The sequence below is a fragment of the Balaenoptera musculus genome, chromosome 5, assembly GCF_009873245.2.
Source record: "Balaenoptera musculus isolate JJ_BM4_2016_0621 chromosome 5, mBalMus1.pri.v3, whole genome shotgun sequence".
NCBI classification, from domain to species: Eukaryota; Metazoa; Chordata; class Mammalia; order Artiodactyla; family Balaenopteridae; genus Balaenoptera; species Balaenoptera musculus.
The window spans coordinates 26,994,986-27,010,651 of NC_045789.1; the positions used below are offsets into that span (position 1 = coordinate 26,994,986).

General features: G+C 35.3%; 1 protein-coding gene across 2 annotated transcripts in view; it reads right to left on the reverse strand.

Annotated features, from left to right (window-relative positions):
- Nucleotides 1-306: 306 nt before the first annotated feature.
- The window catches only part of ANAPC10 (anaphase promoting complex subunit 10), a 72,835-nt gene continuing 57,475 nt past the window's right edge, over nt 307-15,666 (reverse strand). For both annotated transcript variants that reach the window (XM_036853055.1, XM_036853056.1), the window contains exon 5: nt 307-681. In XM_036853055.1, coding sequence (XP_036708950.1) covers nt 451-681 — 231 coding nt within the window. In that variant the 3' untranslated portion in view covers nt 307-450. The remainder of the gene's footprint in view (nt 682-15,666) is intronic.

Consider the following 15,666-nt stretch of genomic DNA (forward strand, 5'->3'; position numbering starts at 1 on the left):
TTAATAGAAGAAGCTTCCTCTGGATAGAAAAAAATAATATTCTGGCCTATTAAAGATAATATCTATTGGTAAAACATAGTTTTGTTCCCAAACAGGCAGTAGTAAATCATTACTGTAATGCATGATCACTATATGAAATAACTACCTAATTAGTAAAAAATTGTGTATATCTTAAAACTTTTCAGTTCAACTGGTTTTCTTTTGATATAAGGAAAAATTTAACAATTGGCTCAAATTCATTTTAATAATTATAAAATATGTGAGCTTTATTATATGTTAAAGAAAATAAACATAGTATGACCCAAAAGTTATTTATTAAAGTTACAATAAAATACTTTTCAATGCATAAAAAATTGCAAAATAATTGATGCATTTTTCAATAAAGATACCAGATTTAATATTTACTGACAAGATAAAGATATGTTTAATGACTTTTGTTCTATTTCAAGGTCACCTTATTGAGCGATACATCATGAAATCAATAGTTGTACATCTAGGAAATTTACCAATGGAGCTCTCTTCCACAGGTGTGTATATTTTAATTTGTCTCATGTGGGTATCTCTTCCATTCTGATGATTGGCTAGAACAGCAATCTGTATCATGAATGTGCGAGTTGGCTTCTTATGATTATCAGTTAAAGGAACGTGAATCCAGCCACTTGGTTCCACCAATTCAAGTTGCTGCCAAGAAAAGAAAAGTCCGATTATGTTTTCACCCAATGAATATAATTTATTATAATGAATGTATTCTAAAGTTGACTTATAATTAACATTTTTCTCACTGAGAGCATGACAATATAATAAACATTATCAGTTATTGGGCACTTTTACCATGGTCCATTTTTACAGTTGTTAAGCACTTAACATGTACCATCCTTGTAGACAAAATAAAAATAGAATTATTTGCAATCTTAGTATTTGTAGAAACGTGTATAAGATTTAGACATGTATAAATGTATAGGGCCAATGAAAAACCATGCTGATACAAGTAAGAAAAGACTCTAAATGCTTAGAACATAATGCTTCTGGTATATTTTATTTCAAGAACCATGCCTCATATATCCAAACTCAAATAACAATAAATCAGATTCTATATAAACTACAAGAATATTAACAAAAGAAAATCAGTCATTGCACAAGTATCAGACAAAGCTTTTTTTCTTGGAAAATAGTAAGTGATTTATCTATCTGAATGACAATCTAAACCTAAAATCTAGGTTTTAATGTTTTACAAAAAGAAATGCCAGATAAACTTAAAAAAATTTTTCATTTTATTGGGACTTCCCTGGTGGCGCAGTGGTTAAGAATCTGCCTGCCAATGCAGGGGACATGGGTTCGAGCCCTGGTCCGGGAAGATCACATATGCCACGGAGCAACTAAGCCCGTGCACCACAACTACTGAGCCTGCACTCTAGAGCCCCCGAGCCACAACTACTGAGCCCACGTGCCACAACTACTGAAGCCCACGCGCCTAGAGCCCGCGCTCCGCAACAAGAGAAGCCACCGCAATGAGAAACCTGCACACCGCAACGAAGAGTAAGCCCCCGCTTGCCGCAGCTAGAGAAAGCCCATGTGCAGCAACGAAGACCCAATGAAGGCAAAAATTAATTTAAAAAAATTTTTTTTCATTTTATTTTAACCAAGAGTCCAAACTATCCTTCCTTTACAAGGGATGAAAAATTATAAGTAAAAAAATAAACCTAAATTTCTAAAATTTTTCCTAAAGTTATGAAATAGTTTTTAAAAGATAAATATAGATTTTTAAATTATCCTAAATATTGGACACAGATGAAAAATATGCATTACAGAAAATACAGGTTTATCTTATCAACCCAGCCCAATGGCAATGAATATCAAAGAAACTAAATCTGGATTCCATGAGTTACTCTAGAAAAACAAGAGGCAAGAGACAGAGAAACGGAATACTAAAAAAGGTAGTTATTTTTAAGAAGGAATAATTTCCTCCTTTTAATTACAAAATATAAGAATAAATGAATCTCTACCCTTTATGGTATTGTCAGTCAGTGGCTTTTTATAAACTTCTATTAGCACTAACTTAAAATAATTGAGTCAGAGACCAGATATATCTGGTTTCTATCACTAACCTTTTAATCATTCAGGCAATAAATAGTTACTGAGTACTTAAAATGTTCAAGGTATTATTGTTAGTATAGTTAGGCATACAAAACATAAATTAGGCCTGTTTCACACCTAAAAAGTGCTTAGAGGCAGACAAACAGCCTCTCAGGTTTCATTCAGCTTCTTCATGTGTAAAGTAAAGGGAATGGACAAGTTTTCATCCAATGTCCTTTTCAGCTCTGACATTCAATGATTCTAAATAAAAGAAGAAAGATGCGGTAGGCAGAATAATAGGCCCCCAGAGATGTCCATGTTCCTCCCCAAATCCCCTGAATACATTAACTTACAATGGCAAAGGGACTTTGCAGATGTGACTAAGTTAAAGATTTGGGGATAGGAAGATTATCCTGGATTACCTGGGTGGGCCCAATGTAATCACAGGGTCATAAGAGAGACAGTAAAGGAGATGTGATGATGGAAGCAAAGGCTGAGTGATGCAACCACAAGCCAAGGGATGTGGGCATCCTCTAAAAGCTGGAAAAAGCAAGGAACAGTTCTCCCTTAGGAGCTCCTAAAAAGAATGCACCTTGCTGACACCTTGATTTTCATCCATTGGACCCATTTTGGATTTCTGACCTTCAGAATTGTAAGATAATAACTGTGTGTTGTTTTCAGCCACTAAGTGTATGGTAATGTTTTGTAGCAACAACAGGAAACTATTATAATAGATACACACAGGAGTTCAGAGGAGGGGGAAAGCAGCTCTGGTTGGGATAATCTATTCTCTAGGTAAATGTACAATAATGAATCTCAGTAGTGACCAAAAAGTAAAACTAAAATTCTACTCAACTCCTTACTAATAGAATGTTTTTGACAAATTCAACCACTATTTCTAATAGACTCAATGTTATTTTCAGAGTATTTTTTAAATGCTTCACTGTACTGGAAGTTATACTAAGATTTTACAGCATATGATTTGGGGCATGATATGTACAGAATTGTAAATGTAGTAAATTATTCAATAAATACTATCAGTAAACTAGTTCTTTAGAACATAAAAAGTTTACTGATCTCAGTCACTAAATGTACATTACAAAGTATGTGTAGCTGTTAACATCTCTTAAATGGCTTCACAATCAACTACATTGCCCAAAAGTCATAAACACCAACTGATGTGTCTACTTCAGTTCTATTGTGCCCTGTTTAAAATTCTCAGTCAACTTTAAAAAGTTATTATTCTGATACTGCCATATTTTAACTTATTTCATGGACTTAAAAAAACTCGAGTACACATGGTAGATATAATTTCAATGTTTTTTTTATAACAGTTTGATTAAAAGGTCAATATATTTTAAGCAAAATTTATTTACATTATTTTTTATATTTTTAAACAGAAAATTAATGAAAGGTAAAATTTTGCCAATTTAACTTTCCTTTTTTCCACCATATCTGATCTGGACCTCAATAAATAAAATTTTCATCACCATTAAAATGTAAATTTTTCTATATTCCTCCTTGTTCTTTCTTTTTACCATCTCCCTTTTTGGCTCTTTCCTCCATATATTCCCTCGCTTAACATTTTTTATTGGCATGTCTACTAAATACCAAAAATTCTGCTAACTATAGATGTAGGATAGGGGTTGGCAAACTTTTTCTATAAAGGACCAGACAGCAAACATTATAGGTGATGTGGACCATGTGGTCTCTATCATGACTACTCAACTCTGCCTTTGCAAAGTGACAGTTATAGACAATCTGAAAGTGAATGGGTGTGATTATGTTTGAATACTTTACTTACAAAAGTAGGACACAGGCTTGATTTGGCCCATGGGCTGCAGCTGCTGATCCCTGACATAGAGAATAGTTATTGATAGAGTCTACCTTCAGAAAGGTGATATAATTTCGTAAGACAGATAAGCTGTCTCAGTCAGGGTGGAGTCAGGAGACACACAGGGTATTTTAAGAGAGAATTCTCTAAGGAGGAATCAAGTTGCTAACTAGAGAAATGAAGAGGCCAAGGAGAATACTAAGGTATCATGGAGGGAACAAGTACCAGAAGTGCAGTTCTAAGGTTGGGGAACAAAGCAAAGAGACAAATTAAGACTGAGAAGTTCATGAGAGGGCTTGGAACTTAGATCTCTATGAGGGAGCTGTTGGGCTGGTGCTGGGTTTCTGGAGGAAGGGCCCTGTGGGGCTGGTATACAGACCTCGAGGAGGGGGTGCCAACTGGCTAGCAGTGCCGGTTTTTCAGATGTGTGGCTTCAGGAGTTGGTACAGTCAGCCCTCCATATCCATGGATGCAGAACCCCTGGATACGCAGGGCCCACTGAGCTGTGCCATTCTATAGATGGGATTTGAGCATCCTTGCATTTTGGCATTCATGAGGGATCCTGGAACCCATCCCCTGCAGATACCGAGGGACGACTGTACCGTGAGAGTCAGAGAAACTGCAAACTGGACTCAAGCCTTGCTAGAAGAAGGACCTGCTGCTGTGAAGAAACATTGCTGGGATGATGGGAAGCAAACAGGGTTCAAACAGAAAGAAGCAAGTCCCCTGTTCCTCTTCCTGCCTTGCAATTTCCCTCTAAGGACCCCTTTTGCCAGAGCCTAACAGATATGCAAGGACTCCACGCACACATTCATTTATCAAATCTTTATTGAACACCTATTATGCACCAAACTATGTTCTAGGGACTGAAAATATAGTGGTAAACAACACAGCGGACCACACCTGAAAAAACTACTCAGAGTAGTACAAACAGATATAACTTAAACATGACAATAAGACTTCAAGAAAGAAGACATAATAAAAACCCTAGCAGTGAGGAAGAAACCAAAAACCAAAAACCAAACACACACAGTTAACCACACACACAGTTAACCAAAAACAATAAATTAATTTTTATAAAATAAAATGTAAATGCCAACACTAATTCCTCAAGGAGAATGCTAATGATTATAATAGTAAACTCTTATATAGCACATATTATGTGCCAGGTACTACTCTAAGAGCACTAAGTGAATTAATCTATTTAATCCTAGCAATGAGGCAGGTAATATTATTATCCTGATGTGACAAATGGAACAACTGAGACACAGAAAGTTTAAATAACTTCACCAAGGTCACACAGCTGGCAAGTGGCAGAGGTGTGATTCAAATAAGCAGTGAGATTCCAGAGTCTATGCTTTTAAACACTAATGTAACGTTTACATAATGTAAAGATAATTTAGTAATAATAATTTTGTCCAAAATCCTATATTATACCAAAAAAATAAAAGAAAAGAAATATGGGCAAGAGAAAATTGGTCACTATCTCTTCACCATAACACAGTTCCCTTTATGTCATATACGTAACTATACATATACACATATAACATAAAAAGAACTACAAAAGGGAACAATAAGAGAATTAAAAGTAGGGTGCTGATTTCAAAATCTAGAGATTTCCTCTACAGAGAGGGAAAAAAGGAAATAGTATTATATAAGGACATGGCAGGATGATATATAGACAGCATAAAATGAGATGATAAAAGATGCATGTACCAAATACCACCTTAAAAAATCTCAGATTCTCTTGAAGATATTATGCTAGTGAAATAAGCCAGTGGCAAAAGAACAAATACTGTATGATTCCACTCAGATGAGGTACCTAGAGGAAACAAATTCATAGAGACAGAAAGTAGAACGGCAGCTGCCAGAGGCTGGGGAGGTGGAAATGGGGAGTTAGTGTTTAATAGATATGGAGTTTCAGTTTGAGAAGATAAAAAAGTTCTGGAGATGGACGGTGGTGACACCTGCACAACATTGTGAATATGCTAAATATCACAGAACTATACACTTTAAAATCATTAAAACAGTAAATTTTGTTATGTATATTTACCACTATAAAAAATGCACACACATAAAAACTCAGGTTCTTTCTTAGAGTCAAAAAAACCCCCCAAATCATGTGGAGACATTGGAACCTTAAAGCACTGCTGGTAGAAACGTATAGTGGTTCAGCCACTTTAGAAAACTGCCTTGCAGTTCCTCAAATGATTAAACACAGTTACCATATGATCCAGCAATTCCACCCTTAGGTTTATATCCAAGAAATGAAAACATATGTCTGCACAAAAATGTGTACACAGATGTTTGTAACAGCATTATTCATAATAGCCCAAAGATGGAAACAACCCAAACGTCTAGCAACTGATAAATGGATAAACAAATTGGGGTACATGCATACAATACAAATACTATTGTATTCGGCAATAAAAAGAAACGAAGCACTGATGTATGTAGAACATTGATAAACCCTGAAAATAAGTGAAATAAGCCAGTCATAAAGGACCATGTTCTATATGATTCTATTATATGAATGTCCAAAGTAGGTAAATCCATAGAGACAGAAAGTGGATTGGTAGTTGCTTAGGGCTGAGTCCTGGGGGGCAGGATGGGAAGTGACTACTAATCAGTACAGGGTTTTTTTGGGGGTGATAAAAATGTATACATCTTAAATCAGTGAATTATATGGTATGTGAATTATATCTCATTAAAGCTGTTACTTAAAAAAAACCCTCAAAATCTAAGTAACTACATATTATCTTAAAAAGACAAATCTGTGTGTTAACGCAGTGATTAAGAAATATTCTAAATACAAGCAGATGGTAAAAATACATTTGACAGATGAAACCAAAAAGAAAGCAGAGACAGAAATATTAATTAAGTTTTTCTGGAAAAAAAGGGTGGGGTAGGAAGAGTTAAAATGTGAAAAAGAAAAATGGGGATGAGGAATAGGGCTGATAATTCCAGATACTAACATCTAGTATAAAGCTATATTAAATAAATGGTATGGTACTGCATTTCACATTGCAGGTATATCAGAATGCATTTGGCTGCAAGTAACATAAAATCTAACTCAACGAGGCTTAAATGATGAGGACATTTATCACCTTACACAGTTCAAATACCTGAGTGTTTAACACAGTCACAGGAGAGGTTAATTCAGAAGCTCAAAAATGCTATCTAGGACCAAGGTGCTATGTTCCTTTTGTTCTTCCAATGTGGGTGAGCTAGCATTGTCCCAAACTTAATTTCTCCTAGACTTCTTCTCCAGAGGAAGAAATCAAGTACTGTTCCCCTCTTGGATCCCTTTTTTAAGAACAAGCACATCTTCCCTGAAGCTCTTATTAAATATCCATCCCTAAGTCAATCAGGAGAGGAGTGGAATCACCATGATTGGTTTGGCTCAATTAGGATTCATTTCCAAGGGTTGGGGAAGGTGGCAGCAGATGGCTACTTTCTGCAGGGTAGGGAGCTGAATAAAATTGGAGTTCTAACAGGAGAAGGTTAGGGAGAATGGATATTGAGTAGAAAACTAACATGTACAGTGAAGAAAGGATGGACTGATCAAAAAGCATCACTGTAACACTGGTTGATTAAATGAAAAGTTTAGATATTAACTTTATACCAAACACAAAAGTAAATTCTTAAATATTTAATTTTAATACTATATAAATTAATAATCACAACAACAAACCTACAAGAGTATTAAAAAATTTACAGGAACATGTTTATAATCTTTTGGTAGGGTTCACCTTCCAAAGCAATTCAAAAACCCAAATATGATGAAAAAAAAAAAAAGATGACTACATGAACATCAAAAATATCTACAAGACTAAAAGAAAATAAAAATACAAATAGCAAAGTGAGAAAAAACACTTGTAAATTTCACAATGAAGAACTAATATCTCAGTAATAATATAAGAAAAAAATCAACACTAACAGAGAAATAGACATACACCACGCACATGCCATTCACAAAAAGAAAAGAGAAATGCAATGGACCAACAGACACAAGGAAATTGTTCAATCTCACTAATAATTAAATAGATACTATATCTATCTATCTATCTATCTATCTATCTATCTATCTATCTATCTATCTATCTATCTATCTATAAAATGTCTACCAGATTAGCAAAGATTAAAGTAATTACAAACACTAAGTATTGGTGAGGGTGAGGGGAATGTATACTCTCATAGACTGATCTGGAAATTAAAAAGGCATAATAATTTTTTTGAAAAGTAATTTGGCAACTCCACTTCTGAAACTACAGGGAAATACTTAAGACAGGGCACAGAGATGGTAGGTATAATAAGACTCCTTGGAAGCAAGTTAAATGGCCACCAGCAGAAGGGTGGTTGTGACCAGCCCCTAGGATGATCCCTGGTAATTCACGGCCTTGCGTAGTCCCCTCCTACAATGAATCAGGGCTGACTTTGTACAACAAATAGAATATGTCAGAAGTGACTATCGGCAGATAGGTCACAACAGGCACTGCAGCTTCTGCCTGCATCTGTTGGATCATTCTTTCTGTGGGAAACCAGCTACCATGACAAGAAGAAGCCCCATGGAGAGGCCCATGTAGAAAGAAACCAAGGCCTCAGCCAGCAATTAGCACCAACCTGCCAGCCATATGAGTGAACCACTTTAGAAGTGGATCCTCCAGTCCCAGTCAGCCTAGCTGACATACGACTGCAACTGCATGAAAGACTCCAAGAGAGAAATGCCCAGCCAAGCTCTTTCCAAATTCCTGAACAGAAACCATGCGATTATAAGTGATTACTGTTGTTTAACACCACTAAGTTTTAGTGTGATTTGTTATGCAGCAATAGTAAAACAGTGACTAATTATGGTACATCCATACCCTGGAATACCTGATAGCAATTCAAAATGATGTATCTCTTCATATGTTTGCAGTTATTTGCAGCTACCTCTGGTTAGTTTTAAAGAGCAAAGTACTAAATAACATGTATTGCATGATCTTATATATATGATTTTTTTGTATGGATACAAAAGTCTGAAAGGATATTCACCGAAGTATAAATAGGAAATATCTATAATGGTGAGAATATGGATCATTCTCATTTTATTAAGTTTATGTCTTATCTATGCTTTTCTCAATAAACGTATTTACCTTATTAAAAAATCTGTTTGTAATTTGGTGGTGGTTGGGAGAGGAACTCAAAAGAGGAATAGTTTCAGAAAGTTTCAGTACCTGATTTTAACATGTCATTGACTGTATTCCATTCCTCCAGTAACAGAATCCTCCTCTTGGTGAGTTCAATATCCACAGAGACGATCCATTTAATGATCCAGATTCTCCTCTTCAACTTCTTCATTTCCAATAATTTTTATCGTCACTCCACTTCAGTTATCCCTCCTCCACCATCATGCTCTATATTGGATTACGGGCAGTAGCTGCAAGATCGCTGACATCTTGACTTCAAGCATCCCCATCTCTACAGCCCAAGTCACCAGCTTTCTCAAGTGACCCCACTGCCATAGCATCAACCCTAGCCAAACAGCTAGACTACTGATTCCATCTACTTTTTTACTGTTCGTTAACCCATTCAATATCTTCAGTTCCCATTTTTCCTCAATGATACCCCACAATTCGTTATGATAATCAATCCCTTTATACACTGAAATCCAATGTTCCTCTCTTACTGCTTCATACTTTTCTGAGGGAGAAAACAACAATCCTGGTTAAACCTAACTCTCTTCCTGTTCAATGTCTATTGGAGAAAAATAATCAACATGCTGACTGGTTCTCACTTTAAATTTAAGACAAGTATATATGCAAGTATATGTGTAGCACCATGCAAAATTCTTACTATATTCCTTTAGAAAATTTGCTTTCACTGTCTCTGGGATAGCTGTTTCTGAGCTTCTCCTCAAATCCTAACACCTGCTCTAATCTTCTCTGTCTGAGCTGATATCTGATTTCACTAAGAAAATAGAAGCAATTAGAGAAAAAAATTACCATCTTCCCACCAGCTGTTATACTGTAGTTGAACTGCCCCTGCATCTTTGTGAGAACGGTTCTTCCGTTTGCTCAATAGATCCCACCCTTTCTTTCCCAGCCAAAGACTCTGCTCCCACCGTAGTCACTACCTCTCCAAATCATTTTCTCTTGTCCCCTGGATCACTGTCATCAGCATTACAAACGTGCCATATTTGTCATCTTAGACATTAAAAATAAAACCCTTTCTTAATCCTATGTCCTCTTCCACATACTGCCCCAATTCTATTTCTTTTCACAGCAAAACTCCTTTAAAAGTTTTAACATTTTTTCACCTCCTAGTTATCTTTATCCCACTCCAATCTAAATTTTGTCCACACACTGAATCCAATCTTGTCAAAGTCACCAGTGACCCCCCACCTTGCCAAATCAGTTCTCTCTCAGATGAATTCTTTGATATATTTTATTATTAAATTCTAGATTTCACCTAACTATATGCTTGACCATGATTTATTTATATTTTAAATTTTAAGGCTTTTAAAGCTTTATATAACATCATCATTTAAACATTGTTTTGTACACAAAATATATAACATGGTTTATTAAACACAGCAAGAGAATTTGTAAGTGACAGAGAAAATAACTGGTAATTCAGTAAAGATAGATAAATTTAAGGTTTAGTAAAGTTAAGACTCATTAAAGCTCAGCTAAAAAGGGTACTTGAAATTATGTGCTTAAAAATACATCTACCTGAGTGAGCTTGGAAGTGGATCTTCCCCAGTTGAGCCTGTGATGAGACTGCAGCCCTGGACAACAGCTTGATTGCAACCTTGTAAGGTCCTGAGCAGAGGATGCAGCTAAGCTATGCCTAGACTCTTGACTCACAGAAATTGTGAGATAATAAATACGTGTTGTGTTAAGCCACTAGGTTTGTGGTAATTTTCTTACACAGAAATAGAAAACATTAGTTCTTTTATTTGCAATGGTAGCAAATAAACAATAAATATTGATAATTTTATATAAGACTGGTGGAAATTCTTTATTCAAAACACTGCTTTACAGGTGTTTATAACTAACCCAAACAGCTATAATAAGCTGAGACAATTCTTAGTGTTAGTTTGAAATAAATATTTCTTCAACATTTCATTTCACTTCATTTCATTACTTGACCATGATCTTGTTTGGTCAATTTAATTAGTTATTTATAAAACATGTGTTTTAGGGGCAGCCTACATAGTAGGTATTCCACCTAGTGGCAGGACAAGCCATGTGATGGCCCACAACATCAGCACTGCTGCCAGCCCAAAGCCCACCAAGTCACTTCTGAATAGGAGCTACTACCTTTCCTCAACATTCCTTCCTTGATATCAGCTGCTATCAGTGAAAACTGTTTATAAATACAATCCATTAGAGTTTCTCTATGAAGTGATCTCTCCGCCTGGCTCCAGGATCTTCTGCTTCCTATCAGCAACCTCTAAGTCACAACTCTACTCTGGTTTTGATTAATTTAAGGGTATCCTCTAAGGATATATATACTCTAAGGATATATATAAGTATTAACTCCACCATAAACAAAGCTTACCTTAAAAAAAAAAAAACCAAAACAAGAAGTCATTTGTTAATAAAAATAACATCAAAAATTAACTACAAAGCTGTTCACATATCCTTTCCTACTGCTAATCACAGATCCCTGGAAAATAATGGAATAAAGAACAATGACTTGAAAGTTGCTTCAAGAAAGTTGCCCTCTGCTCTCCACTCTCACTACCTTCTGCTCCTTCATTAACCATAGCTGTGACTTGATGAAATTCTATAGAACCTCAATATGAGAACTCTTACCACAAGCAGCAGATCCTGGCATTTTAACCATCCTTTCACTTAGGAAGGAACAGAACCAGTTAACAGCAATCATGACCTACTTGTAGCAAAAGAAAGTCTAATATGATCCAAAAGAAACTTCAGAAGTTCCAAATGTGTTAAAAGTAAGGATACCACAAAGACAGCTTAACAAGAAAGACAGAATCCAACTCAAAGAGCTCACTATGGAAAGCAAGCTCTTTTACCCTAGTGAAGGGACCACCTCAGAAGGTCACTTTGAGGTCAAAATCAGTCACTCTGCTACAGAGGGTCAAGATATTAATTCTGGACTTGTAAGTCTGAAAACTTTTCTATGTAGAGAAATTTCCTCCAGAAAGAGTTCCTGGAGAGTTAAGATTACATAGTTTAACTGGTCTTAAAGTTACCTGTTTAAAAAAAAAAAAGAGGCATAACAAAAAGACAAGACCTAGAGAGAGTGTTCTAATCTACATGAACAATTCTGAATTACATTTGAAGTCAATGTCAATTAAAAACAATAATTTCATCAAAAGCCAAAATGGTAAAGAAATGTTAAGAAGAAATTGCAGAAAATCTTTGGAGGACAACAACAAGTTAACCAGACTTAACTACCATTAAAAAGAAAAACAGATAAAGATAAATACGTGCTAGGGATGTAATGTACAATATGACAACCATAGCTAACACTGCTGTATGATACCTAGGAACGTTGTTAAGAGAGTAGGTCTAAGAGTTCTCATCACAAGGAGAATCCTTTTTTCTTCTTTTCACCATCTATCAATACATGAGATGATGGACGTTAACTAAACCTATGGTGGCAATCATTTCACAATATAAGTAAATCAAACCATCATGCTGTACACCTTAAACTTATACAGTGATGTGTGCCAATTATTTCTCAATAAAACTGGAAAAAATAATAATGTCCCTTTAAGACAAGAAAAGAAGAATAGCCAATATAAACAAATACATGCACACATAATAAAATTATGATTTAGTTTTGTAAAAAGAGGGAGAAAAGACTTATCTAAGTAATGAATAATTAAGAAATGATAGCAATAGATAAAAATATGTAGTGCAGTGAAAAGGACATAAGACCACAGATGTCAAAAGAAGACCAAGATTTGAATTTCGTGTCTACTCTTGAGTTTAAGCAAATTACTCCTCTTTGGTAAACCTTTACTTCTCCATCTATCAGGCTGAATCATATGAAATCGTCATTTTTGTAGATCATAAATAAGATTAGGATAAATTTTATTCCCATATAATTTTTATGCTTTCTTCATAAGAATGTTGTAAGGTAATAAGATAACATAAATTTCATTACTGCTAAATTCACAGGGTCCTTTTCACTTCAAACTTTCTTACCCTTTCTACATAATTTGATGCACCCTCTTTATTGAAATGTTCTCTTCTTGTGGCCTCTGTGATTTCACCTTCTTCTGATATTCCTCCTACCTTTCTCATCTCTTCTTTGCCTTTCTGGAGACTCCTCTTTCTCTTCCTTAAGTGTTGCATTCCTCACAGTTCTGACCTAAAACTAGTCTCACAATACAGAGTTAAATCTACACAACTGTCCTAGACGATTGCATCCAGACCCATGACTTCAGGTACCTTAAATGGCTATATGCTGATGATTCAAAATTTTATATTCTCTTTTTTAAGAGGTAACTTTTAAAGGTTCTAGAGCAAAGGATAGCATTATCTACAGAAGGCAAGGCAAGGCAAGGTAGAAAGATTCCACGATAGAAGCCACACCAGAGAGGTCTGGACTTTAAGTATATCTCTTTTAAATCCAAGAGAATGAAGTAGTTTGAAGCAGACAGTGTTCCTACTGAGAATAACTATAGGCAAAAGTTTTTAAGTCATCACTTTAGAGTTATCAGAGAGCCGCTAAAACAAAGAGGACTAGAGGATGCCAGGTTCTGGTGAGGAGAGAACCTCAGGGAGGTTGCCGGTCTTTCTGTACCCACTTTAACCATAGGGGCATTTGTTGATTCTAGGATGGGGTAAGAGGCTGCAAATCATGGTTTTGCCCAGATAGAGGGTTGCTTCTTGAAGTCAGAGAAACATGCAGAGCTATGACTAGTGGTCTTTCAGAAAAGATGTAATTAGAGACTTCAAGAGCTTTAAGCACATGGCCTATTTTCCCCTCAAAATATTTGCCACATTGTGAAGTTGTCTGGAATGGGAGGCTGAAGGGATAATCAAGGGGTCTCTCAGAAGAAGAGCGGAGTTTCTGGCAATCTCTCAGGGGTGAGGAAACAAGTCTGAGAGTCTAGAACTTGCCCAGTGAACACACCAGGCCCCTAAATGACAGCCTTGAGTGGCCATGACATAGGGGTATTACAGAACAGAGGTAGATGGAACCTTACCAAAGCTGCAGTACAGCCGCAAGTCAACTCAACTTGGAGGCTGAGAGGAGTAAAGCTTCTCAGCCCGTCTGCCTAGCTCTGGAAAATTGAACTCTCTAGAAAAAGAAAACAGCATCTAGAGTGGCACTGTCCTATAGAAAAAGTGTGTGGGTCACAAATGTGAGCCATATATGTAGTTTTAAATTTTCTAATAGCTACATTTTAAAAAGCACAAAGAGCACAAATTAATTTTATATTTAGAGTATCCAGAATATCACTTCAACATGTGATCAATGTAAAAAGTTACTGAGTTATTTTACATCCTTTTTTTTTTTTTTTGTACTAAGTCTCCAAAATCCAGCATTTTACACTTATACCACATCTCAATTAAGATTAGCCAAAAGCCACATGGAGCTAGTGGATACTCTACTGAACAGTACAGATCTAGAGTCTAGTCTAGCAATCAATCAAAAATTACTATTATTAACAGAGTTAAGAAATAAGAGGGAAAGATGAATAAATGAAATAATTTCATCTGAGAACTGGAATATACTTTTTAAATGGAAATGGTAGAGCTGAAAATATCTGCAATAAGAAATTTGTCAGATTGAACAGATCATATATATCAGAAGACAAAGTCAACAAATTCCTTGAAAAATACAATTTATCAAGGCTAACAGAAAGGAGAAATAGAAAATCTGAATAGAACTATATCTATTAAGGAAACCGCCTCATAATTTAAGATCCATCACAAAACTCCAGGTCCAGATGGCATTACCATTCAATTCTTCCAAATATTTAAAGAAATGATATCAATTCTGCACAAATGCTTAGAGAATAGAAAAGGGAGAGACATTTTAAAAATGTTTTTATGAGGCCAGAATAACTTTGTTTCCAATAATTGGAAAGTATATTATAAGAAAGAAAAATTACAGACTAATCTTTCTCATGAAACACAAATGAAAAAAATCTAGAACAAAATACTAGCAAATCAAATCAAACCAGGTGGAGTTTAGTCCAGGTATGCAAGGTTGGATTATCATTTAAAAATTAATCAATGTAATTGACTTTATTAATAGAAAAAAAGGAGAAAAATCATATGATCATCTTGTTAGACACAAAAGAGGCATTTGACAAATTCAATACCCATTTATGATCTTAAAACTTTTAGCAAATAGGAACAGAATGCAATCTCCCTAATATGAAAAAGAGCATCTTTCAAACAACCTATAGTACTCATCGTATACAATGGAGAAATATTGAAAACTTTCATAAAGAGATTATAAACAAGACAATCATCCACTATGACCCCTTCTATTTAACATTGTACTGGAGGTCTTAAACAGTACAATAATTCAAGGAAAATGGAAGGGAACAGAGGAGAGAGGGATAGAAGGAAGGAGAGAAGATGAACAAGGATTGGAAGGGAAGAAAAAATAACATTATTTGTAAATTATATGACTGCACATCTAGAAAATACAAAAAGAATCTATAAACTATTAGAATTAATAAGAAAGGTTAATTAGCAAGGTCACTGGATATAAGGTCAACATAAAGTTATAACTGAAACAGTGTAGGATTAGTGCAAAGGCAGACTAATGGACCA